We start from the raw sequence: 26,912 nt of genomic DNA, 5'->3' as shown, positions 1-26,912 counted from the left end.
TGGGGAAGTTAGGTAGCTTTACTTTTAAGGAAGATGATCAGGAAAGGAAGGTATCCGTGCTGTGCCATTTGAGTAAAGACTTACATAATGTGAAAGCCGTGACAAGATGTGGAGAGAGAACATTCCAGGGAAGGAGAGTAGAGCTACAAGTATAAACATCTTGAGTGCAGGCATAAAGGTTGAGCGTGTTCGAGGAATAAGTTCAGCCTGGGTAGAGCAAGGTGAGTGAGATATGGAGAGTTGGAAAGTAAGAGCCAGATGAGAAAATCTTATGTTAGGATGTTGAATTTTAGTGTAAGTGTAATAAGCTTTTGGGGGGATTTGTACAAAACAGACTCTCAGGGTGTGAGATAGGAAATAGAGAAACCACATAGGTTTTTGCATGAGACCAGATGGAAAGTGATAGGAGTTGGAATAGGGTGGTAGAGTTGGAAGAGGTGAAAAATAAGCAAACGAACATCGTATATAAGAGGTAACACCAAAAGGCTTACCTGATGGGGTGAATGTATGCTGTGAGAGTAGAAGTGAAATTGAAGATGATATGGAGTTTTGAGCACATTACAGAAAAATATATCCTGACCAAGTTAATCTTATTCTAAGAATGCGGGAACAAGGCTTTTAGGTCCTCAACACAGTTTAACACACATTCTTGATTTTTAAAAAATTTAATAGGAATGATGGATACTTCCTTAACATGATCATTTTAATCCTAACATTAGCATTGCCACCATCTTGCTTGTTGGGAAATAGTCGAGGAATTCTCACTTAGGTGAGGGACCCAGGGTACCCACTGTTCTTTACTGCTGGAGATATTAATTAGCATACCAAACAAGAGAGAGCAACTAGAGGCATAAACATTTTTGAAGAATAAGTAAAACTATCTCCATTTATAAATGACAAAATAATACTAGAAAACTTAAATAATGAACAAAAATGATAAAAAAAAAAGTGCATTAAGATATCAGGCTGTAAACTTAATATACAAGATCCCATATCTTCCTAAATGTAAACAATAAGATGTAAGAAACAAAATCCCCAGTTACACTGAGCAGTCAGGAAGGTCACTGTCTGCTGGCCCCATTATTTTCCATCACGAAACTCTGGATGTTCTTTGTAGCACTTACTAAAATTTGTAATTAAACAAATATGTGTAATTTCTATTCCCTCCAGTAGACTCCAGGTGGGTGAAGTACTTTTTTATATATCTTCTTTGCCCTAGACCCTACACAGAGCAGACAGTGGGTGCTCAGTGCACACTGAAGCGGGTGGGCGCTCGGGAGAACCCTAACGGGTAAGGTGCTGACAGACATCAGAGTAAAATGCTGCCCAGGGTCTGCAGGTGAGCAGTGTACTTGGACTTTATTCCTTTTTTGAAGTGTCAGAGGACTAATAACAGTTTTTTTTAATTAATATTACAACTGGGTGTCTGAAAAACTGCAGTTTCAAATTTTGAACCCTATAGATGCCACTGGGTAGGAAGCTTTTTCTTCTTCCCACCACCACGTCAGTGGTGCGCAGCACAGGGACACCTAGAGAGTGTTGAAGAACTGTGCCATACGTGTGCTAACGTTTATCCAATCTTTCTCTCAAGGTCAATCTGAAGCGACCATGTCCTTTCTGGGCAGAAGATGGCCATTGTTCAATAAAAGACTGCCATGTGGAGCCCTGTCCAGAGGTAAAATAAATTAAAAAAATAATAATAAGGAAAACATTGCTTCCTCTTGGGCTCTTAGATAAGCATGAATTTATATTTTAGGCCACTGTTAATGGATTTAGACTTGTCCTCAAATTCATATGCTGTCAGCTCTCTCTTTTTAACCACATTATTGAAGGTTTATTTTATACTTGTCACCAAAATGGGTTTGAAGAAGCTCTTCTACCCAGTAGTATTGATTGGTTGTGGAAGTATAGTATGGTTCTAAGCCAGGTGGAAGCCTGGGCAGCCTGTTCTAGGACTGGATCTACAGTTGGCTAACTCTTATTTAATGCTTTATTGAATATGCTTCTTATTTCATAAGAAAAGTGATGTTACTGGACCTTTACATTTAGAGTGGGAATTAGAGTGATTTGTAAAGTAGCGGAATTTCAGGCTTGGTATGAGGTCTTCACTTGGTGGTTTTGTTACATTAAAAAAAAAAAAAAGCTATACTTATATTTTAGACATTTGTTTTAGACATATACCATAATTAATTCTTCTTAAACAGTAATTCATTATAAGCTGTGTTTTCATTTCACTTTTTACTTTTCTTACCTAATCAATTAATCTAGTTTGTTATCCTTAAAAATGGGGAAAAAACCTTAACCAATGTCCTTTTTAAAGGGACAATTTAAAAAATCCTCTTCATTTTCCTTTAAGAATAAATTTTTTTAACTTTTTAGTCTGAAATAATTTCAGACCTACAGAAAAATTGGGAGAATAATACCAACAGTCCTCATTTATTTTTATTCAGATTCTCTGTTTATCACGTTTGCTTTATTATTCTTTGTATATATTATTTTCTGAACTATTTGGGTGTAAATTACCAACAAGGGGATACATTACCCCTAATTACTTGTGTTTCCTTAAAAACAAGATTATTCTCTTACGTAATTAACAAAATCAGGAAATTAACATTTTTATATTACAAATGTCTAATCTATAGACCTTAGTCATATATTGCTGAATAACTTACTAATGTGCTATATAGCTAAAAAAAAAAAGTGTTTTATAGTGTACATTCACTTCATGTGTACAAAATGGTGATTCAGTAGTTCCATATACTATTCAGTGCTGATCAAGATAAGTGCACTCTCAATCCACTTCCCCGGTTTCAGCCATTGCCCCCTCCTTATCTTCTCTCTGGTATCCATCTCTTTGTTCTCTAGTTAAAGAGTTTGTTGTTTTGGTTTGTCTCATTTTTGGTCTTTTGTTTGTTTTGCTTCTTAAATTCCACGAGTGAGTGAAATAGTGTGGTAATTCTTGTTCTCTAACTGGCTTGTTTTCCTAAGCATTATACTCTCTAAATCCATCCATGTTTTGCAAATGGCAGGACTTTATTCTTTTTTATGTCTGAATAATATTCCATTGTATGTGTATACACCACATCTTCTTTATCCGTTCATCTATTGATCGACACTTGGGCTGTTTCCATGGGTTGTCTATGGTAAATAATGTTACTATAAACATAGGAGCGTAGGGTGCCTAGGTGGCTCAGTGAGTTAAGCCTCTGCCTACAGCTCAAGTCATGATCTCAGGGTCCTGAGATGGAGTCCCGCATCAGGCTCTCTGCTTGGCGGGGAGCCTGCTTCCTCTTCTCTCTTTCTCTGCCTGCCTCTCTGCCTACTTGTGATCTCTCTCTGTCAAATAAATAAATAAAATCTTTAGGAAAAAAAAATAGGAGTGTATATATCCCTTTGAATTAGTGTTTTTGTATTCTTTGGGTAAATACCTAGTAGTATAATTGATGGATCATAGGGTAGTTCTGTTTTTAATTTTTCAAGGAACCCGTATGTTATCTTCCACAGTTACTGCACCAGTTTGCATTCCCACCAACTGCACGAGTGTTACTTTTTCTCGACATCTTCGCCAGCACTTGTTTCTTGAGTTTTTGAGTTTAGTCATTCTAACAGATGTGAGGTGATAGTTCAGTTTGTTTTTGATTTGCCTTTCCCTGATGATACGTGATGTTGAGCATCTTTTCATGTATCTGTTGGCCATCTGGATATTGTCTTTGGAGAAATGTCTGTTCGTGTCTTCTGCCCCTTTTTAAAATGGATTATTTGGGATTTTTTTTGTGTGTGTTAAGCTGTATAAATTCATTTTTTTTAAAGATTTTATTTATTTATTTGACAGGCAGAGATCCCAAGTAGGCAGAGAGGCAGGCAGAGAGACAGGAGGAAGCCAGCTCCCTACTGAGCAGAGAGCCCGATGCAGGGCTTGATCCCAGGACCCTGGGATCATGACCTGAGCTGAAGGCAGAGGCTTTTACTCACTGAGCCACCCAGGCGCCCCGAGCTGTATAAATTCTTTATATAATTTGGATAGTAATCCTTAGTTGGATATGTCATTGCAAATATCTTCTACCAGTTAGTTAGGTTGTCTTTTAGTTTTATGGTGGTTTCCTTTGCTGGACAGAAGATTTTTATTTTAGTGTAATCACAAGTGCTTATTTTGCTTTTGTTTTACTTGCCTCAGGAGACATACCTAGAAAGATCTTGTTATGGTCAGCATCAGAGAAATTATTGCCTGTGCTCTGTTCTAGGAATTTTATGGTGTCAGGTCTCACATTTAGGTCCCTAATCCAATTTGAGTTTTTGTGTGCAGTGTAAGAAGTCCCGTTTTATTCTTCTGCATGCAGCCATGCAGTTACCCTTTGTTGAAGAGACTTATTCCCATTAAATATTCTTGCCTCCTTCATCAAAGATTGACAGTAGCATCATGGGTTTATTTCTGTGCTTTGTATGCAGTTCTATTGACCTAAGTGTCTATTTTTGTGCCTGTACCATACCTTTTTGATTACTACAGATAATATAATTTGAAATCTGGAATAGTGTTCCCTCCGGTTTTGATTTTCTTCTTCTTTCTTTCTTTCTTTCTTTTTTTTTTTTTAAGATTTTATTTATTTATTTGACAGACGGAGATCACAAGTAGACAGAGAGGCAGACAGAGAGGCAGACAGAGAGAGGAAGGGAAGCAGGCTCCCCGCTGAGCAGAGAACCCGACATGGGGCTCGATCCCAGGACCCTGGGATCATGACCCCAGCCGAAGGCAGAGGCTTTAACCCACTGAGACACCCAGGTGCCCCTGTAGTTCTGTTTTTTAATGGTGTCTTCACCTGGCTTCAGTATCAGGATGATACAGGCCTCAGAGAATGAATTTGGAAATTTTCCTTCCTCTTCATTTTTTTGAAATATTTTGAGAAGAATAGGTATTAACTTTTCTTGGAATGTTTGATAAAATTTGCCTATGAAGTCATCTGGTCCTGGAGTTTTGTTTGTTGGGAATTTTTATTTTTATTTTTTTAAGATTATGTTTATTTAGGGGCGCCTGGGTGGCTCAGTGGGTTAAGCCTCTGCCTTCGGCTCAGGTCATGATCCCAGGGGCCTGGGATCGTGTCCCGCATGGGGCTCTCTGCTCTCTGTCTCTCTGCCTATTTGTGATCTCTCTCTCTGTCAAATAAATAAATAAAATCTTAAAAAAAAAAAAAGATTATGTTTATTTATTTGACAGAGAGAGATCACAAGTAGGCAGGCAGGCAGAGAGAGAGAGAGGGAAGCAGGTTCCCCGCTGAGATGAGAGCCCCATGCTGGGCTTGATCCCAGGACCCTGGGATCATGACCTGAGCTGAAGGCAGAGGCTTTAACCCACTGAGCCACCCAGGCGCCCCATGTTGGGAATTTTTTGATTACTGATTCAATTTCATTGCTGGTTATCAGTCTGTTTAAATGTTCTTTCTTCCTGTTGCTGTTTTGATAGATCATATGTTTCTAGGAATTTGTCCATTTCCTCTAGGTTGTCCAGGTTTGGAATATGTAATTTTTCATAATACTCTCCTGTAGTTACTTGTATTTCTGTGGTGTCCATTGTTACTTTCTCTCATTTGCAATTTTGTTTGGGTCCTCTCTCTTTCTCTCTTTCCCCCCTTTTTTTTAATGAGCCTGGCTAGAGGTTTATCAGTTTTGTTTATCTTTTCTAGGAACTAGCTCCTGATTTCATAGATTTCTTCTATTTTGTTTAAAATTTTTCTGTATCATTTATTTGTGCTCTAATCTTTATTATTTCCTTCCTTCTGCTGGTTTTGGGTTTTGTTATTCTTTTTATAGCTCCTTATATGTAAATTTAGGTTCTTTGAGATATTTCCTACTTCCTGAGGTAGGCCTGTATGGTCCTAAACTTCCCTCTTAGAACTGCTTCTGCTCTATCCGCAAGATTTTGGACCATTGCGTTTTCATTTTAATTTGTTTCCATGTAATTTTTTATTTCTTTGAGGTCTTGGATGACTCATTCATTGTTTAGTAGCATGTTATTTAACCTTGATGAATTTGCGCTCTTTTCAGATTTTTTCCTGTGGTTGACTTCCAGTGTCATAGTGTTGTGGTCAGAAAAGATGCATGGTATGACTTCCATCTTCTTGAATTTGTTCAGGCTTGTTTTATGGGCTAATCTGTGATCTGTTCTGGAAAGTGTTCTGTGTGCACTTGTGGAGAATATGTATCTGCTGTCTTAGGATGGAATGCTCTGAAAATATCTTTTAAATCCATCTGGTCTGGTGAATGGAGCCATTGTTTCCTTGTTGATTTTCTGTTTGGACAATCTGTCCATTGATGTAAGAGGGGTGTTATAGTCTCCTATTATTATTGCATTCCTATCGATTAGTTTTTTATGTTTGTTGTTAACTTTGTATTTGGGTGCTCCCATGTTGGGTACATAAATATTTATAATTGTGTATCTTCTTGTTAGAGTCTCCCCTTCATCATCATATAGTGTTCTTCTTTATCTCCTGTTACAGTCTTTGTTTTAAAGTCTATTTTGTTTGATTCAAGTATTACTACTCCAGCTTTCTTTTGACATCCATTTGGGTGATGAATCTTTCCTCATCCTCTTACATTTAGTCGGCAGTTGTTTTTACGTTGGAGATGAGTCTCTTGTAGGCAGCCTTATAGATGGCTCTTTTTTTTTTTTATCTACTCTGTGTAATTCAAAGACACCCCATGTCTTTGGATTGAAGTGTCTAGTCCATTTACATTCAAAGTAGTTATTGGTAGATATAAATTTATTACCAAGTTGTTACTTCCTTTGCGATTGTTTTGTAATTTTTCTCTGATCTCTCTCTTGCTCTTTTTTGTGGTGCTTTGGCTTTCCTTAGTGATATACTTGGATTCCTTTCTCTTTATTCATTGCATATCTATTGCTGGTTTTGTTTTTCTTTATTTCTTTTCAGTGTAACAGAATTCATTGTTTATGTACCACACCCAATGCTCCATGCAATAAGTGCCCTCTATAATACCCACCACCTGGCTCCCCCGACTTCCCACCCCCCACCCCTTCAAAACCCTCAGGTTGTTTTTCAGAGTCCATAGTCTCTCATGGTTCACCTCCCCTTCCAATTTCCCTCAACTCCCTTCTCCTCTCCATCTCCCCATGTCCTCCATGTTATTTGTTATTGCTGGTTTTTGATTTGTGGTTACCATTAGGCTTGTATATAACATCTTCTGCATATAGCAGTCTGTGCTAAGTTGATGGTCATTTAAGTTTGAACCCATTCTTTATTCCTTTCTGCTTAACATTTTGGACATATGGTGTCATATTTTATATCCTTTGTGAATCTCTTGACTGATATTTACAGATAAACTTATTTTTACTGCTTTTATGTTTCCTACTTTTCCTAGTCTCACTTAAAGTTTTTTCTTTCCACTCAAAGAGTCCCCTTTAACGTATGGCTGGTGTAGTAGTCATAAACTCCATTAGTTTTTGTTTGTCTGAGAAACTCTTTATCTTTCCTTCTATTCTGAATGATAGGCTTGCTGGATAGAGTATCCTTGGCTGCAGATTTTTCTTTTCAGCACTTGAAATCTATCATGCCACTCTCTTCTGGCCTATAAATCTTCTGGTAAAAAAAATCAGCTGATAGCTCTTTGGGGTTTCCCCTTGTATGTAATGGTGTTCTTTTTTCTTCCTGCTTTAAAATTTTTTTTCTTCATCACTGCTTTTTGCCATTTTAACTACTATGTGTCTTGGTGTGGATCACCTTGGGTTGATTTTGTTGGGGAATCTCTCTGTCTCCTGGATCTCAGTATCTGTTTCCTTCCCCAGATTCAGGAAGTTTTAGCTATTATTTCGTCAAATAAAATTTGTGTTCTCTTCTTTTTCTACTTCTTCCAGGATTCCTGTAATTTGAATGTTATTACACTTAATGGAGTCACTGAGTTCCCTAAGTCTATTCTCATTTTGTATAACTTTTTTTGTATAACATGCTCAGCTTGATTACTTTCCTTTACTCTGTCTTCCAGGTTGTTGATTCATTTGCCTGTTTCCTCTAACCTACTATTTATTCCATTTAGTGTATTTTTATTTTTATTTATTGTGTTCTTCATCTCTGATGTGTTCCTTTTTATTTCTGTGTTAAGGGTCTCCCTGATGTCCTCCATTCTTTTGTCAAGCCCAGTGAGTATGTTTATGATCATTACTTAAAATTTTCTATCAGCCATACTACTTAAATCCATTTCACTTCGGTCTGTTGCTGTGGTTTTGTCCTGTTCTTTCAATTGGGACATATTCCTCATCTCATTTTGTCTGTTTCTCTGTATCTGTTTCTGTGTGTTAGCGAAGTCAGCTCTGCGTCCTCCTCTTGAAGTTCATGGTCTTATGAACAAGATGTCCTGTAGTGCCCTGTGGTAGAGTTGTCCCCTATTCTACAGGACCTGGCAGATACAGGGACTGTCTCCTGTGTGTGTTGCATATGTTCTGCTCTTGTGTCCTGGCCAGCTTTTCCTTTAGTCCAGTTGTCTAAGCGGGTCTCAGCTTGTTGTGGGCTGTGTTTGTTCCCCCGCTGGAGTGCTGCACATTTTAACAAGGTGTGTGCTGGTCTGTTTGTGAGACGAGATCTGTTTCCTGCACTGGTGGATGGAGGGCTGTGTGGGTGGGGTACCAGTTACAACAGGATGTGTCTTGAGCTTCTGCAAGGTCCACAGCTGCTCAGACTGAGGCCCTGCAAAAGGTGTGGGTCAGGAAAAGCTGCTGCTGGTGATGTTTACACTGGTCTTCCGTGGGAGGGGTCCAAAACCAGAACTGACACAAATGTGTCAAAAAGGGGACCTTACTAGGTATGGGTGGGTGGAGCTCAGTGTAACCAATTTAGCTAGAAAGCATTGCATAGTGCTGGTTCCCACAGGTGCCTATGTGTTTATGCTGTGAGTGGGGATGCGGAGGTGAGGGAAATGGTGCCTGCCTCCTTTGTTCCTGGAGGGGTCTCCCGGTGATCCCTGCCTTTCAAGACATGCTCTGAGATTAGCAAGTCTCCCTCCCATATACCCTAGGTGTTTTTTCAAATTGCTGCTTCTATGTTGTAGCTACCTGGGCCTTTTGTCCTATCTTTTCCCCCTCCCCCCGCTGTCTGTTTTAAGGGCAGGAACTCTGCTTCCTAATGCCTTTCAGCTCTCCCAGAGTAGAGGTGCTGATTTTTAAAAATCCAAGCTTCAAGTACCACTGGTTGTAGGAACTCCTGAAATTTGGAGCCTCTGGCTTTCAAAACCAAAAGTTTTGGGGATTGGTCTTCCCCGTGCATGTGGGATAGTCTGTTTCTCACCCTTCCCTGTACCTCCAGTTCTTGACTGCAGATGGCCAAAGCCTGTTTCGTTCCCCACTGCATCTCTACCCTTCCTACCCAATTCTATGTGGCCTCTTCTCTGCCTTTAGTTGCAGAGTTTGTTCTGCCAGTCTTTGGGTTGTTTTCTAGATTATTTGTGTGAAGTTTTTGTTTTCTAGTTGTATCCATAGGATGAGGTGAGCCTAGGGTCCTCCTACCCCATCATCTTCCCAGCCTCAATCCCAGCTGGTTTATTTCATTCTTGATTTAGTTATTAGTTTTATATTTTTCATTACTTCTAATAATTCTCTTCTGTGATTGTTATGTGTTATTCATGACAATCATCTGTGATGCCTACCCCAGTATGTCTAAAAGGTTTATTGTTAAGATTTGCATAAGTCAAGTTATTGTATTTAGCATCAAACCTTTAGAAAAACTGCTAAAGGTTTTGATTTTAGCATATTATACTATACTAGTCAGAGGACACACTGTAGCCAGCAGTCACTTTTGGTTAGTATTCCTTCCACATTTTAAATTCAGGTTCGTGGCTGTTAGATTTGACTTAAGTTTTATAGTCTTCTCTCTTCTCCCTTCTGTTAGATGTACTAGCAAATACTAAAATAATAAAATGCTGGCAACAAGTAAAGTTTTAATCTATTAATCTTTTTATTGATTAGGGAAATATCTCTAATCATTATTTATATTCTTCCACCTGGCAGGAAGATATTTATTCTGAATATTTGGTTAAATTTACCTAAGCTAAAATTTACCATGACACATGAAAAGATTTTAGTAGGTATTTTGCTATACCATAGAATCCGATGCTGGAAATCAGTCCCCTGGTTTGATTAGAGGATCAACCTGTGATTTTCTGCTTTCAGATATGATTTTTTGTTTGTTTAAAATTGTGTCTGATGAACCAGTTATAATGATTTCTAGGTTTGCTTATTAAAGCCTGAAACTAATTACTGGCTTTGTTGAAAAGAAAGCTGGACATAGGGATTTTCTTTTTTTTTTTTTTAATTTTTAATTTTTAATTTTTTATAAACATATATTTTTATCCCCAGGGGTACAGGTCTGTGAATCACCAGGTTTACACACTTCACAGCACTCACCAAAGCACATACCCTCCCCAATGTCCATAATCCCACCCCCTTCTCCCAACTTCCCTCCCCAGCAACCCTCAGTTTGTTTTGTGAGATTAAGAGTCACTTATGGTTTGTCTCCCTCTCCCAATTCCATCTTGTTTCATTGATTCTTCTCCTACCCAGTTAAGCCCCCATGTTGCATCACCACTTCCTCATATCAGGGAGATCATATGATAGTTGTCTTTCTCCGCTTGACTTATTTTGCTAAGTATGATACGCTCTAGTTCCATCCATGTTGTCACAAATGACAAGATTTCATTTCTTTTGATGGCTGCATAGTATTCCATTGTGTATATATACCACATCTTCTTGATCCATTCATCTGCTGATGGACATCTAGGTTCTTTCCATAGTTGGGCTATTGTGGACATTGCTGCTATAAACATTCGGGTGCATGTGCCCCTTTGGATCACTACGTTTGTATCTTTAGGGTAAATACCCAGTAGTGCAATTGCTGGGTCATAGGGCAGTTCTATTTTCAACATTTTGAGGAACCTCCATGCTGTTTTCCAGAGTGGCTGCACCAGCTTGCATTCCCACCAACAGTGTAGGAGGGTTCCCCTTTCTCCACATCCTTGCCAGCATCTGTCATTTCCTGACTTGTTGATTTTAGCCATTCTGACTGGTGTGAGGTGATATCGCATTGTGGTTTTGATTTGTATTTCCCTGATGCCCAGTGAGTGATATGGAGCACTTTTTCATGTGTCTGTTGGCCATCTGGATGTCTTCTTTGCAGAAATGTCTGTTCATGTCCTCTGCCCATTTCTTGATTGGATTATTCTTTGGGTGTTGAGTTTGCTAAGTTCTTTATAGATTTTGGACACTAGTCCTTTATCTGATATGTCGTTTGCAAATATCTTCTCCCATTCTGTCAGTTGTCTTTTGATTTTATTAACTGTTTCCTTTGCTGTGCAAAAGCTTTTGATCTTGATGAAATCCCAGTAGTTCATTTTTGCCCTTGCTTCCCTTGCCTTTGGCGATGTTCCTAGGAAGATGTTGCTGCGGCTGAGGTCGAAGAGGTTGCTGCCTGTGTTCTCCTCAAGGATTTTGATGGATTCCTTTTGCACATTGAGGTCCTTCATCCATTTTGAGTCTATTTTCGTGTGTGGTGTAAGGAAATGGTCCAATTTCATTTTTCGGCATGTGGCTGTCCAATTTTCCCAGCACCACTTATTGAAGAGGCTGTCTTTTTTCCATTGGACATTCTTTCCTGCTTTGTCGAAGATTATTTGACCATAGAGTTGAGGGTCTATTTCTGGGCTCTCTATTCTGTTCCATTGATCTATGTGTCTGTTTTTGTGCCAGTACCATGCTCTCTTGATGATGACAGCTTTGTGACATAGGGATTTTCTGTTAGTAAACCCTGATTACCTAGATTGGTAAACCAAAGTCAATCCTGTGTACCAAGGAACTGGTTCTGTCAGTATTAATCCCAAACTGCCTTCACTTTAGATGTCAGTTTAGAGCAGCAATTAAGATTGAGCATAAAATTTTTCAAAGAACTTTGAAAAATTTTAAAGCTTCTCTTTCTGTGGTAGGAAAGTTTATGGAATAGTGATTTTTATCAGTTTTTTTAACCTAAAAATTATGTGAAATATTCCATACTGCATTACAGTTTAAATTATAGCTGATTTGGGCGTGTCTGGTTGGCTCAGTGGGTTAAGCCTCTGCCTTTGGCTCAGGTCATGAACTTAGGGTCCTGGGATGGACCCCCACATCGGGCTCTCTGCTCAGCGGGGAGCCTGCTTCTCCCTCTCTCTCTCTCTCTACCTGCCTCTCTACTTGTGATCTCTCTCTCTCTCTGTCAAATAAATAAATAAAATCTTTTTAAAAATTTTAGCTGATTTTGACACTGTTATTTTGTATATGTCATTCAGTTTGCTAAATTATGATTTACAAGTCCATAAATTGGTATTTTATTAGATAGTATGAAAACAATTTGAATGAATGTTCATTTTTTCATCATAGAATAAAATAGTCTCTGTATTTGAGCAGTGGCATTACTATTTGTGAAGAAATCTCAAGAAAAAAATGAAGATAACTTCCTAAATTTTTCTTGTTATTCTTTTAAGAGCAAAATTCCAGTCGGAATTAAAGCTGGGAGTTCTAATAAGGTGAGTCACTTTTCTTCTTTGAATATTTTTGCTTTACATTGTGAAACTTACATTTCCTGCTTGACAGTGGTTGCAGAAGAGAACTGTTCTAGAATTAGTTGGCAGTGGGAACTTTTTGCTCCATAGTCCCACCTTTTTAATTCTTGCCACAGGCAGAGAACTTGTATGTTTTTACAGATAAATTATATAGATTCTTTTGAGATATATCAATTCTGTCTTCTGTAGAAGAACTATAGTAGCATAGTATAACTACAGTATTAGATGCCCTGTGCAACAGGTGTTTTATCATGCATGTATTTTTAGTCTTGTGTTCCAACTAGTCAACCTGTCATCTTCAGGATTATACTGTATAAGGTACACAGTTATGAAGGTATTTGGGGCATAGTACTTTTAAATGGCATTAAAATTTTTTTATTTATGCCTATCTTAGCACGATGAGATAGTACCAACTACTTTCTAAAGTGGTTGTACTTCATTTTTAGTTTTGTTTTTTAGTGTTGCTCTGGATATGGTTTCAGTTTTAAGACTGTTGGTTCAAGGGTTTATTCATTTTTATAGCTCTAGATAAATATTGTCAAATTACTTTCCCAAGAGGGTTTTCTTATTTTACATGATCACCAACATACCAGTGGTAATTGTTTTTAATGTCTTCTTTAGTTGGTGAGGATTTGTGACTCATTTTGATTTCCATTTCTTACATATGTGAGAGGTTTTGATAATAGGATATATCTGTGTCATCACTAACTGATTGCCAGTGGAACTTGAAATAGAGAGAAAGCAAATAGTTATTACTAAACTTACTATGTACTTCCTTTCAGTACTCAAAAGTGGCAAACGATACCAAAGAATTAGAAGACTGTGAGCAAGCTAATAAACTGGGAGCAATTAACAGCACGCTAAGGCAAGTTTAAAAAATATTCTCTTATTTAGTGTATTTATATCAGAAATATTCTGTTTTTCTTGTGATTTTGATGAAACAGTAAAGTTTCAAGTCATTCTTTTTTTTTTTTTTTCAAGTCATTCTTAAGAAGTTATTCTTCATCCTAAATTTCATGATTGCTTTGCTTCCTCCTCTTAGTGGATTTGTTCTTAAATTTCAAAAATATATCATCAATAGTGACTTTATCAAAATGTAAAAATACAGAAGAAAGATTGTTCTGCTAGCAGGACTTATGGATCCATTCTTCCTGGTTATTATAGTAAAAGGAACTTGAACTTCTAAGTCTTTGGTAAATAGTAATTCAATCTGTGTGTTATATTTTGAACAGTTAAAGTTTTGATTACCATGACTATTGAGTTTCATAGATTTTTTTTTCTGTTGACTTTTCCTTATTTTCTCTAAGTAAAACCTGCTTGTGAAGGCCAACATAATTTGTGAGTGGTCTCAGATTATGCACTATAAAATGACTGAACATATCTATAATTGAGAGTAGGGAATGGATTATTACTAATCTTTTTAATTTCCCTATTTGCTTAGGTTGGCATTTGTGTACTATAATTGTTAGACTTAATAAAGTTATCAGTCATTATTTATTGAAAAATTTTAATATAGAAAACTAGAGAAGATAATATAAGATAACATAATAAGATAATAAAATAAATACATTTTATTTTATTTATTTTTTTATTTAGTGACTAGATATTAACTTTTTCTACTATGTTTTTAATAAGAGAGAAATGTAGATAAATTTGAAATCCCCTATGCCCTATATCCCAATTCTATTTTCTTTCCTTCTTAGAGGTAACTACTGTCATGAATCCATCTATGGTTTTGTTTTTATTATATATATAAAATGATGGTTATTTTACATATGATTTTATTTTTTCCTTATATAAAATAATACTGAATTTAACATCCAAATTTATTTTTACACTGTACATATTGCGTTCTAGATCTATGTTAAAACATGGGAGATTTGTCTCATTATTTCAGCTGATGAATGGTTTTTATCAGATGACTATTACCTATTTTACTTAGCTGTTCCTCTACTGATAGACATTTGAATTATTCAGATTTCTTACTTCTAACAAATTATGTGACCTTGAGTGCCTTGATAATTTTTTTGGCATACAGTTGGAAATTTGGCATGCAGTAGGGAGATTGCTGAACCTTATGATGCCCCCATGTACCTGTTCTTGATATTGCCTGAGGGCTTTCCAAAGTGCTTGTAGGACTGTGTACTGCCTCTGGGGCTGAGAACTGGTTTTGGTCTCCGCATCCTTGCCAGAAATTAATAATGTTTGCAGATGAAATAGCATCTCATTTTTGTTTAATTTGTATTTTGTTGATTATTAGTAAGTTTGAGTATTTTTTAATCTGTTTATTGCATATTAGTGTTTCTTAATGAATGCCTACAATATATGTCAAGCACTGTTCTAGAGTAGTATTAAGCATATAGTGGTGGACATGACAAATTCTTTTTCTCATGAAGCTTAATCCTCTTTGGAGATCTGCAGTAAAAAAGTAAAATATATAAGAAGTAAGTAAAGTGGTGATGAGTGCCTGGGAGAAAGATAAAGCAGACAAGAATGACAGAGGGCTAGGAGTGGTGTGGATGGGGATGGGGAAGTGGCACTGTTTTAGATTGGGTGGTGAAAGAAAGCCACAGCAATAATGGTACAGTTGAACAAAGTGCCTATAAAGGCACAAGTCGTAAGTCATAGTATGGCTGCCTGAGGGAGAAGTATTCTAGGCATGTATAATTGTTAGTAAAAATGACCTGTGACAGGAGGGTGCCTAGATGATTTGAAGACTCCCAAGAAGGCCAGTGTGGCTAGAGTATAGTGGTCAAGGGCAAAGTAGTAGAAGACTGAGTCAGAAGATGCTACGGGTGGTGGTGGGGTGGGGTGGAGGGCTTGAAGACAGCTACGAATGCTGCTTTTAAACTGAGTGGAATGGAAAGTCGCTGGAGAACTGGAGAGAATGCTTTGAGGCAGCCGGGTGCTATGTTATATGCTTATTGTACTAATCCAGGTAAGACAGAATGGTAATAGCTGTAGAAATGATGAGAAGTGGTCAGATTCTGGACAGATTTTGAAGAGCGAGCTGACAGGATTTGCTGAGGGATTTGAAGTGGGGTATGGAAAAAGATAGGAGCTATAAATGACTACAGGATTGGGAAGTAGAGGCCTCTACTCCAGTAGCGGCCTAGAGAGCAACAGCGAGCAGATCGCTCAGCTTTCCCACTTGTTGCCACCTTCTGTGGAGCCTCCGCCTCCTCTGCTATGCCCCCGGCTTCCTCCTCTCCAGGCTGCGGTTAACCCGTACGCCCACTGGGCTGCACAGTGGTGACCCCAGCATCATGATGAGTGATGATAAACCAGGTGATCACCTAGACTTATTCTGTATACTTCAATCATTATGCTGAGGATTTGGAAAAGGTGTTTATTCATCATGGAATTATGGACAGGACCGAGCAGCTTACTCAAGATGCGATGAAGACATGGGAGGCCGTCACATTGTAGCCCTCTGTGTGCTCGAGGGAGGCTATAAATTCTTTGCTGACCTGCTGGATTGTATCAAAGCACTGAACAGAAATTGTGATGGATCCATTCCCATTACTGTAGATTTCATCAGACTGAAGAACTACTATAATGACCAGTCAACAGGGAACATCAAAGTAAATGATGGAGATGATCTCTCAACTTTTTTTTTTTAAGATTTTATTTATTTATTTGTTAGAGAAAGAGAGAGAGAGAGAAAACGGGCAGGTAGAGTGGCTGGCAGAGGCAGAGAGAGAAACAGGCTCCTGGCTGAGCAAGGAACCCAACACGGGACTTGATCCCAGGATCCTGGAATCATGACCTGAGCCAAAGGCAGTGGCTTAACTGATTGAGCCACCCAGGCATCCTGATCTCTCAACTTTGACTGGAAAGAATGTCCTGATTATTGAGGATAAATTGACACTGGCAAAACAATGCAAACCTTGCTTTCATTGGTCAAGGAGCATAATCCAAAGATCGTCGAGGTTGGAAGCTTGCTGGTGAAGAGGACCCCTTGAAGTGTTGGCTATAAATCAGACTTTGTTGGATTTAAAATCCAGACAAGTTTATTGTAGGATATGCCCTTGACTATAATCACTACTTCAGGGATTTGAATCATGTTTGTGTCATTAGTGAAACTGGAAAAGGAAAGTACAAAGCCTAAGATGAGAGTTCATGTTGAGTTTGGAAGCATCTGGAGTCCCATTGAAGTTATCAGTAGAATGTTCTAGGTCTGTGGCCATCTGCTTAGTAGAGCTTTATTAAAGAATTTTTTTTAAAGATTTTATTTATTTATTTGACAGACAGATCACACAAGTAGGCAGAGAGGCAGGCAGAGAGAGCGAGAGAGAAGGAAGCAGGCTCCCCGCACAGCAGAGAGCCCAATGTGGGGCTCGATCCCAGGACCCCGAGACCATGACCCGAGCCAAAGGCAGAGGCCCCAACCCACTGAGCCACCCAGGCGCCCCTTAGTAGAGCTTTATTGAATGTATCCTCTCAAAATTTTATCCACTTAGTATTTTAGAAATGTCCATTGCTGCATTCCTGAAGTCTTTATTCGCAGTACGAGCCTATAGACTGTTCCTCTTTGAGTGGAGTGTTGTTTGACTTGTGAATGAATAATAATCTCTTAAACCACACCACTGTTGAATGAAAATACTGAAATTGTATCTGTAAGAAACATTTAAAGAGAAGATATATTAGTTTTTTAATTGGTATTTTAATTTTTATATATTCAAGAAAGAACAGAAGTGATTGACTATTGTTAACTCTATACCACTGTGTGTTTAGAAGAGTAAGGAGCAGTGAGTTTTTGTATCAGAGACAGCATCTACAGTATTGTTCTGTTGGGTAAATCATATGTCTTGGAATTATTTTACTGTCTCAGTAGAATTAACTGTTTTCTTGTGCTTAGTCAGATGATTTCCAGGGAATCTGTGTCAACAGTTCCTTTTAAATACAAATCAATATTCCAAAAAACGTAAAAAAAAAAAAAAAAAAAAAAAGATTTGGAACTAGAAAACTAGGAGTTGCCGTTTACTGAACTGGGGCTACTTGCAGGAGGAACAAGTTTGATGGAAAATTATAGTTCAGTCTTGGACTTGCTGCATTTGAACTGCCTATGAGACATCTGTTGGAGATGTCCAGCAGGTAGTTAGATCCACAAGTCTCAATTTCAGGAGAGAGATAAAATGTGGGAGTTATGTGTGAATATATGGCACTTTAAAACCATATGACATTACCCAGGAAAGAATATAACTAGAGAAGTTATCCAGGGATTGGGACTTAAGTCACTGTAGAATTTTAAGGTAAAGTGCCTTTTTATATTCTTTGCTGTTGTTTCTCCATGGTGAAACAACATGGGATTGGCGTGGGGTGTGGAGGTGGGATAGTATGTACTTTTAAAATATTATAATTTGGGGGCACCTGAGTGGTTCAGTGGGTTAAGCCTCTGCCTTCAGCTCAGGTCATGATCTCAGGTCCTGGGATGGAGCCCTGCTTTGGGCTCTCTGCTCAGCAGGGAGCCTGCTCCCCCCCCCCCTGCCAGACTCTCTGCCTACTTGTGATCTCTCTCTCTCTGTCAAAAGAATTTTAAAAAATATATTATTTGTAGGCATTCCTCATACAATCTGATCATAATTCTTTGGCAATATGCATTGTTAGGGCTTGTCTCTTAATTTTGCTTATAGATATTTTGTTGAACAGAGTTATTTTTAAGTTTTTAAATCCAAGTATAACAGAAATAACAATAAAGTATACAAATGTTAAGCATAAAGGTGAGTTTAATTTTACAAAGCGAACCCAGCTCTGCAACAACTATCCAAAACAATGTACTTGCTGCCCTGAAGATTGCTGTGTGTAATTTTCTGGTCATTACCACTGTCCAAAGTTAACCATGATTTTGAATTACAGTAGCAGAAGTTAATTTTGCCTATTTTTTTTCAAAGATTTTATTTATTTATTTGACAGAGAGAAATCACAAGTAGATGGAGAGGCAGGCAGAGAGAGAGAGAGGGAAGCAGGCTCCCTGCTGAGCAGAGAGCCCGATGTGGGACTCAATCTCAGGACCCCGAGATCATGACCTGAGCCGAAGGCAGCGGCTTAACCCACTGAGCCACCCAGGCGCCCCAATTTTGCCTATTTTTATAAAATAATATGGAATGTATTTTTTGTGTCTGACTTATTAAGTGTCATGTTGTCAGAGTCATCCATGTTCTTGGACTTAGTAGTATCATTTAATTCTTTTTTTCATTGGTTTCCATAGTTAAGACTGCACCAAAATGTTCCCATCCTATCATTGATAGTTGGAGTTTTCCACTTCACAGCCATTCCAAAAAATATAGTGGCGGACATTTGGTGTTTGCATTTGGTGTGCATCTGTGTAGAATATACCTAGAGGTGAAATTAAGTAATACTGCTGAGACATTTTCCAAAATGACTCCTAAAATACATTGCTACTGGTAGTGTATGAGAGTTCCTCATTCCACAACTTCTCCAGCAGTTGGTACTATAACTTTTAAACAGTCTTACTGAAATTTAATTGACATGCAGTATACTGTACCTATTTAAATATGCCTTTTGTCTACCACCCTGAGAAGTTTTCTCCTGCTCTTTGGAAATCACTCTGGTCCTTTCCTTCCTGCCTCTACATTGCCCACTTCGAAGGCCACTGGATTTAACCCAGCACCATCTTGACAGGAAGTCCCTGGTAAAGACTAGGAAGTTGTGACATAAGTAGCTTGGCATCCATCTTCAAACTGACTTTTAGAAAAGCTGGACTACTTCCCTTCAACCCACTTATAAGCCAGACCGAGCCAGCTCTGTTAGCATTAGATTAGCCTTCGCCATCTTTTCTGCTGCCGTGGCTTTCAGGCCATCTTAGCCTTAACTAGAACTTGCCTTCTTGCTTTATCTCATCCTGTATTCCAGCTGAGTCAACTATGATACAAGTATTTCCATTAACTTGTATTATTAAGTTAATTGAATATTCCCATAGGAATATGAATTAAATTGGAATTAAATGTGAATGTGAATTAAATTGTCACAAGGCAGAGAGAGAGAGGAGGAAGCAGGCTCCCTGCTGAGCAGAGAGCCCGATGCGGGGCTCGATCCCAGGACGCTAAGATTATGACCTGAGCCGAAGGCAGAGGCTTTAACCCACTGAGCCACCCAGGCGCCCCGGCAACATTTATTGATAGTGGATTTTGTGCAGCCAGCCTTATGTGGACTTCTAATGGTTATGTTACGTAGCGGTTTCTCAAATACAAAATAAATTCTTGACTATGACAGTAACATATTTAGGAACTATGTGATTTGTACTTGGTACACAAATAATTTTTTTACCTTGTTTTTTTCCTGTTGTATAGTAAATAAAGAAGAAGGATGATAGCTCTCTTACAGATGTTGCTGTTATGTATTTAAGACAGAGACGATCTGAATATAGGTTAAAGTGAATATAGGTCAGAATTTATTTGAATGACTGTAATTGTTCCAAGATCTCCAAGTAGAGATCTTGATCTTATATTTTATTAAATGTGAGGTAGTATGGAAAGTGAATGATATGCCATGATTAAAGTGACATTGGTGCTACCAGTGAATACCATGTAGGAAGGGAGCTCCTAGAAATGCAGTTTTTGGTATTTTTGTCCTATAAATACAGAAGCAGTTTAAGTTAAAGGAATTATGAATGTAAATTTATTTCCTACTTTAGAAAAAAATGATTGCTATTTCTAAGTCAGTCAAAAAGGCTAGGTTGACTTTTGTATTTAACTACATCTCCTATATTTTTGTAAATTAATTTTCTAGTAAAAACTATTATTGAAATAGGGCTCATAGTTTTAGCATAGTTAAATAGAAATACTTCATGGAAGTTAATATCTATATTTTTCAGGTAACTTGTTTATCATTCCTTCAGTAACCACTAATTGAACAATGAAACTAAATTAAAGACATGATCTCAGATTATGTTTTTAATTATATAAGATACAGTGTAACATTTTCCATTCCCAATTTAAATCATTGTTCTTTTTTATTCCCTCTTTCTCCTAGTAATCAAAGCAAAGAAGCGTTCATTGACTGGGCGAGATATGATGATTCACAGGATCACTTTTGTGAACTTGATGGTAATAAACTATTGTAATGAAGTTATTTTAACCTTAATCCTTTTATAAGAAATGGAAATCAGTGAAAATATAATCAGTTATACCTTGAATACACTGGGTATTGCTGAGTGGATCTTACTATTCATAATGGCATTTATTGAGAGCTTATGTTCTAGCCATTTGCTGAGTGCCTTAAGTACATTATTGCTAATCTTTATAGTTACCTACATAACTGTGTATTATTTCATGTCCTGGGAAACTGAGTCTCAAGAAGACTAGCTTGCCCAGGATCACACAGTAACAAGAGGCTGAGACAGGATTTAATCCCAGATCTGACTGGATCCCATACGTATATTTTTCCCATCATGACACATCATTTCCTATGGACCTCTGTTTCAAGCCACTCAGTTTAGGTCCATGAACATATAAACATGTTCACACTGGAATTTTCTGGAGGTCCCAACAAACATAAAGACACCTTGCAATATTGGGGAGGACTCTAATTTGACTTCCCCACAAGCCTTTTCCCAAGAGTCCCCTGGAATAGTGTGAAGAGAGGGCGCTGTTCAGCAGTAACTACCATGACTCTTAATTTTGATCTAAGGAGAATATTCCCAAGAATTGTGCCGAGTAAACTTAAATCATTCACTTGGCCTCTCTTCACTTTTTACCTTGATATCATAGTTGGTGGAGAAGAATTTGGGGTTCAGGCATGCATGGCTGGAGGCAGCAGGAGTTCCTCAGAACTGGGAAAGCATTCAAGTAGTCATAGAGCTTCCTAGAGGGTTTTAGGGGATCCATCTGCAGAATTGTGCTCATCCTCCAGTCTGCCGTGCAGCAAGTTAGAGTGAGCTGCTACAATAGCACAGCAGATTGAGAGGTTGCCAGGAGGTGCAGTGTTATCACCATGGCTTATAGGGTTTGAGCAAGGACATTTTTTGTTTTTCAAAGATTTTATCTATGTATGTATGTATGTGTGTATCTATCTATCTATCTATCCAATGTGAGCAGCCAGGAGGGGCAAAGGGAGAGGGAAAGCGAGAACTCAAGCAGTTTCCAGGCTGAGCATGGAGCCTGACTCAGGGCTTGATCTAACCACCCAAAGATCATGACCTGAGCCTCAATCAAGAGTCACACATTCGGGCACCTGGGTGGCTCAGTGGGTTAAAGCCTCTGCCTTTACCTCAGGTCATGATCCCGGGATCTGATCCCAGGTCTGGGATCGAGCCCCGCATTGGGCTCTCTGCTCAACATTGGGTTCTCTGCTCAACGGGGAGCCTACTTCCACTCTCTCTGCCTGCCTTTCTGCCTACTTGTGATCTCTGTCTGTCAAATAAATAAATAAAATCTTAAAAAAAAATTTTTTTAAGAGTCACACACTCAACCAACTGAGCTACCTAGGCAATCCCAGCAAGGATTTTTTTTTTTTTTTAGATTTTTTTTTTTTTTTAGTTGACAGAGAGGGCACAGCAGGGGGAGCAGCAGAGGGAGGAAGAGAAGCAGACCTCCACCCACCTCCCACACCCAGGTGAGCAGGGAGCCCGACACAGGACAGACCCTGGGATCATGACCTAAGCTGAAGGTAGATGCCTAACCAACTGAGGCACCCAGGCACTGCACCTGCCGCCAGTAAGAATATTTTTAAGAGATCTGAAAAAAATTTCTTTGGGTATCTGGATAGAATAATGGGAAATTAATAAAATACTCCTGTTAGGATATTTAGAATTGACAAATGTTTCATCAAAGCAAGCTGTTGTACCTAGGTTAAGGATTGACATCACTGCTTACTCTTTAATTTGTTCTCCAGTTGTCATTCTAATTATGCTTAGTGTTCAACACTCACAGTCACTTCTTGCCAGCTTATCATTTTACCTATTTTTTGATTAAAATAAAAAATTTTTAGTGCTTAATTAACAGATTTTTAAATTAAAAATCATTTCTGTGAATATTTCTTATAGTAAATAATGTCAGTATATATTTCTTTTATAGGTATTTAACAAAAAATGCTACTCCATTCCGGAGCTCACTTGGTATGAGCAATGATGTATCAGTTACCTCTCATCAATATAGTGTTAACTAATTTTTCAACATTAGCTTATTATAAAAATGGAAGAGATGTCCTACAAGAATTTAGGATTTCATAATTTAAAAATTAGTAATTTTTATATTATGTGTAGTCCTGAAACATATAAACCATTTTACTGGTTGGATTACCACTACTTCTGTATGTGTATGTTTGTGTATGTCCCAATGATTTAAATATACAATTTTTTAAAACACTTCAGAGTAGCTTTAGAGTCATCATCTAGTTATTTCAGTTACGTAAAACCTTTTGATTAAAACAATTTAAAGAATATCCACCCCAGTTTATTGGTATATATCTCTACACCCCTGTTCTCCGTTTTGTTTTTGTTCTGTCTTTATTTGAAGAGAAGATGACCCTTACAGATCAAATAGTAGATTTTTAAATAATTTAGCAGTTTAAGGTAAGCTCCTTTCCCTACTCCTGTTTTGTTGTTGTTGTCGCTGTTGTCTCTATGCATGGCCTCTTCTGCTTTGGGTTCCTGCTCAAATGTCACCTCATCAGAGAAACCTGCTGTCACCTGTCTGTAGAAAACAGCAACCACTCTCAGTTCGAGTGTTGACACTGCTGACGGCTCTGAGTACCAAGAATGACCAGAGAGTGCAGGGCAGGTTATTTAGTTAATCTGTTTATTGTCCGTCTACTCCAACTAGATTGTCAGCTGCCTGAGGCTTTGTCTTTCAGGTTCACTGCTTTATCCCTAGTGCCTAGAACAGTGCCTGGACATGGTACTTGCTCAAAAAATGTTTGCTGAATGAAGTTGTTGGTTCATAAATAACCTATATAGTATGACAGATTTTTACTTTTATGTTTTCCCTTAAAACGTGTTCATTAGGGGTGCCTGGGTCATGATCTCAGGGTCCTGGGATCGAGCCCCACATTATGCTCCCTGCTCAGTAGAGAGCCTGCTTCTCCCTCTCCCTCGCCTTCTGCTCTGCCTGCTTCTACTCTCTCTGTGTCAAATAAGTAAAAACCTTTAAAAATTCAAAAAATTTTTTCATTAATAATTTTTTAAAAGATTTTTTTAAAAAAATTTTGACAGAGATCACAAGTAGGCAGAGGGGCAGAGAGAGAGGGGGAAGCAGGCTTCCCGCCAAGCAGAGAGCCCGATGCAGGGCCCGATCCCAGAACCCTGAGATCATGACCTGAGCCGAAGGCAGAGGCTTTAACCCACTGAGCCATTCTGGCACCCCGTTCATTAATAAATTTAAAATATTGTCTAGGGGCGCCTGGGTGGCTCAGTGGGTTAAGCCGCTGCCTTCGGCTCAGGTCATGATCTCAGGGTCCTGGGATCGAGTCCCGCATCGGGCTCTCTGCTCAGCAGGGAGCCTGCTTCCCTCTCTCTCTCTCTCTCTGCCTGCCTCTCCGACTACTTGTGATTTCTCTCTGTCAAATAAATAAATAAAATCTTTAAAAAAAAAAAAAACTAATCCTTTAAAAATAAATAAATAAATAAATAAAATAAAATATTGTCTAAAACAATAGTTTCCAAATCTGGCTGTGTGTCAGAATTACTTGGGTGCTTTATAACCTATAGGTTCTCCTCACCTGAATATTTTATAATGCATTTTAATAATGCATTACTAGAAGTCAAAGTTAGAGTTGGTGATGGAGGGTGGGAGGCTCAATCCTGAGTCTGCAGCAGTATTTTTTATCTGTGTCCATAAACAAAAAGACTGCACGCTAAGTTGACCTGTGCTATGTTTGAAGAGATATTTGGGTTAGGAGGTGTGGAGGACTGGATCGCATCCTCGAACATGCTGTGTAGCCTCCTAACTCTAATACGCAATTAAGTGACCATGAAAGAAAATTGATTTGGGGAAAAAAGGTATACTTGAAAATGAAGAAAAAGCATTAGTTGAAATTGATGAATTCCCAGAATTAGGTATTTTGATTCTGTGGACATTCTTCGAATCCTTTGGGAATGGTTAGCATGGTCAGATGGAACAGTTTAGGAAGAGCTTTACAAAGGGAGCAAGCAGAGAAAGCTTTGGGGAGGAGGAAGACATATTAGGGGTCCAAAGAGCATTCTCGAAATGAATGCTACCACTGTGCAAATGGAAAGAAGTTGTAGTTTCTGAATAGGCTAATTAAAATCGTGTCACAGGTGGCCCCAGGGGAAGCATGGGGATACCAGCACTGGTGTGTTTGTGGGGGGAACTCAGCCTGTAGATGCTCCCTCACCCCTACTTCCTCATCTACATGCCATGAAGTTCTTGTCAGTGTAGGTCAGGGCTTGAGAAACATTTTCTTCTGTAAATGGACAGATAGTAAAAAGCTTAGACTTCATGGACCGTACGGTTTCTCTTGCAACTACTCAGCTATGCCATAATTGCGTGAAAGAAGTGAATGAATGTGGCTTATGTTCCCATAAAACTTTCTTTACAAAAAAAGTATACAGACCACATTTGGACTGTGGATCATAGTTTGCTAATCCCTTCTATAAATTAACAAGACCCGCCTTTCATGATTTGAAAAAGTATTAAAATTTTTAAGAACCACTTAAACCAGCAATGCACTTTTGATTCAATTAAGGGAATACACATTAAGGACATTAAGAATGTAAGTTTTAAGTTAAACATTGATATACTAGATTTTACTCTTGTGATTTTCACTTCCTTAAGGTATAATGATTTAAAATGTAGTTTAATATCTTAATCTTGTTGTTTTTCCTTATTGGTTGGTTAGTTGCTTTCGTTGGGTTGATATTAGCCTGAGGGTACATTCATAGGTGACCCCACATATGTGTAAACTTACATGCACACACACATTCTTTATACATGTGTACACACCATATCTCAATGAATATATATGCTTCTGGTAGGTTTAGTATTTGTAAATAGTCAGATCAGTTTTGCAAATGAGTTTAATCAAGACCACCTCAGAGAAATTAAAAAAATATAACAGAAACTAGTGAGTTGTAAAACTTCTGTTTGAACTTTAAAAGCCACACTCCATAATTTGAATCTTTCTTTTTTTTAAGGAAGATTTTTAAAAAAATTACTGTTTTTAACTCTTGAACCAGTCCATGTCCTTGGACAGTTTTCTGTAAATCCATCTGTAAATTATCTATTTTCTGTGCCTTAACTTATATAGTGGAATATCTATATAATGTTAGGGCAAAAATAGAGCCAATATTCTTCAGTTCATGTTTCTATTGTCTGTAAGTTAGAGCTAACTCGTTTGTGTTCTTCCTACTTTCTACAGAAGTACCAAGTAGTTCTTGGATGGTATGGATCAGGATGCCATTTTCCTCTTAGAGTTATGGATAATCTCAGTTATGGTCACTGAATGCTCAATAAGTATTGTTGGTTAAAAGGAAAATACACTATTAGTAATGAAAAAAAGAGGGACCATATTGTAATGGCCATATTTGGCCCTGTTTTAAGTCAGGTGCCTGCATACTATTGATTTAATCTCATGACATGAAAAGGTAGGACGCATACAAATAAAGGAGTACCTCTGTGTCAACACAGATAGTTCTTTCATTTCCATGTATTATGATATTATGATCATCAACGTGTGAAGCATGATCATTATACATTTTCTAAAGGTATGAAAGCATGTATTTCCCTTTTCTATCCAGAACGTAAGCCTTGATAATTAAGACCATTTTCTTGATCTTTTGTATCCTTCAGAGACCTCTATTAAAATGTCCAAATAGTGAAGAACTAGTAAAAACTCATTTATATGTCTTAACAATTTCCCGAAGTTGTGTCTGCTGTATATTGGCTTGAGAGGGCAAAAGTACTGTGTATGAACAGTGATAGAAACAAACCGTAATGTGTATTTGTTTAAACTAGAGCATTGTGTAATTCTAAGATCAAATTTGAATCCCGAAGTTATTGAGCCATTTATTTCCTAAGTCCAGAGTAGAGAATAGCAGGAAAATCTCTCTTTTTAGTATACTATATGCTAAAAAAAATGTTTCTGAGCCTGTGTTTAGGTAAGTGTATGCATAGGGAAGAAATCAAATCAAGTAGTAGAACAGGTTATGATTCTGTTAGGTCTTTTCGATCCCAGTTGGTTAAAAAGTAGGAATGATGAATGCCTCTCAGAAGGGGAGGGGTGTTCTGTTCGTTAAGAGAGCACTGAGTATCCAAAGGAAAGGGAGGAGTTGTTTTTTCCTCTCAGGAGTGTAAGTTATCCCAGGTCAAGTACAATCGTGAGTGTGCTAACCTTTCTCTGACCTTTCAGTA

General features: G+C 38.0%; 1 protein-coding gene and 1 pseudogene across 24 annotated transcripts in view; both read left to right on the top strand.

The window, feature by feature from the left end:
• Positions 1–26,912, top strand: part of ERO1B (endoplasmic reticulum oxidoreductase 1 beta) — a 60,651-nt gene that overhangs the window by 11,772 nt on the left and 21,967 nt on the right. For 22 of the 23 annotated variants that reach the window (XR_014308842.1, XR_014308843.1, XR_014308844.1 and 19 more), the window contains 4 exons: positions 1,592–1,675; positions 12,505–12,546; positions 13,365–13,447; positions 20,578–20,651. Coding sequence is in view for 15 of the 23 variants with exons in the window: in XM_082720752.1 (XP_082576878.1) it covers positions 1,592–1,675; positions 12,505–12,546; positions 13,365–13,447; positions 20,578–20,651 (283 nt within the window). In the remaining 8 variants the exon portion in view is untranslated. The remainder of the gene's footprint in view (positions 1–1,591; positions 1,676–12,504; positions 12,547–13,364; positions 13,448–20,577; positions 20,652–26,912) is intronic. The other variant, XM_082720754.1, reaches the window with a different exon arrangement.
• LOC309858728 (hypoxanthine-guanine phosphoribosyltransferase pseudogene) lies at positions 15,161–16,733 on the top strand (annotated as a pseudogene). The gene is made up of 3 exons: positions 15,161–15,199; positions 15,699–16,166; positions 16,384–16,733. The product of its transcript is annotated as a hypoxanthine-guanine phosphoribosyltransferase pseudogene (transcript).

The sequence above is a fragment of the Mustela nivalis genome, assembly GCF_964662115.1.
Source record: "Mustela nivalis genome assembly, chromosome: 2".
Lineage (NCBI taxonomy): Eukaryota > Metazoa > Chordata > Mammalia > Carnivora > Mustelidae > Mustela > Mustela nivalis.
Note: the sequence above shows the minus strand (reverse complement) of the source record. Positions and strands in the feature narration are given on the sequence as shown.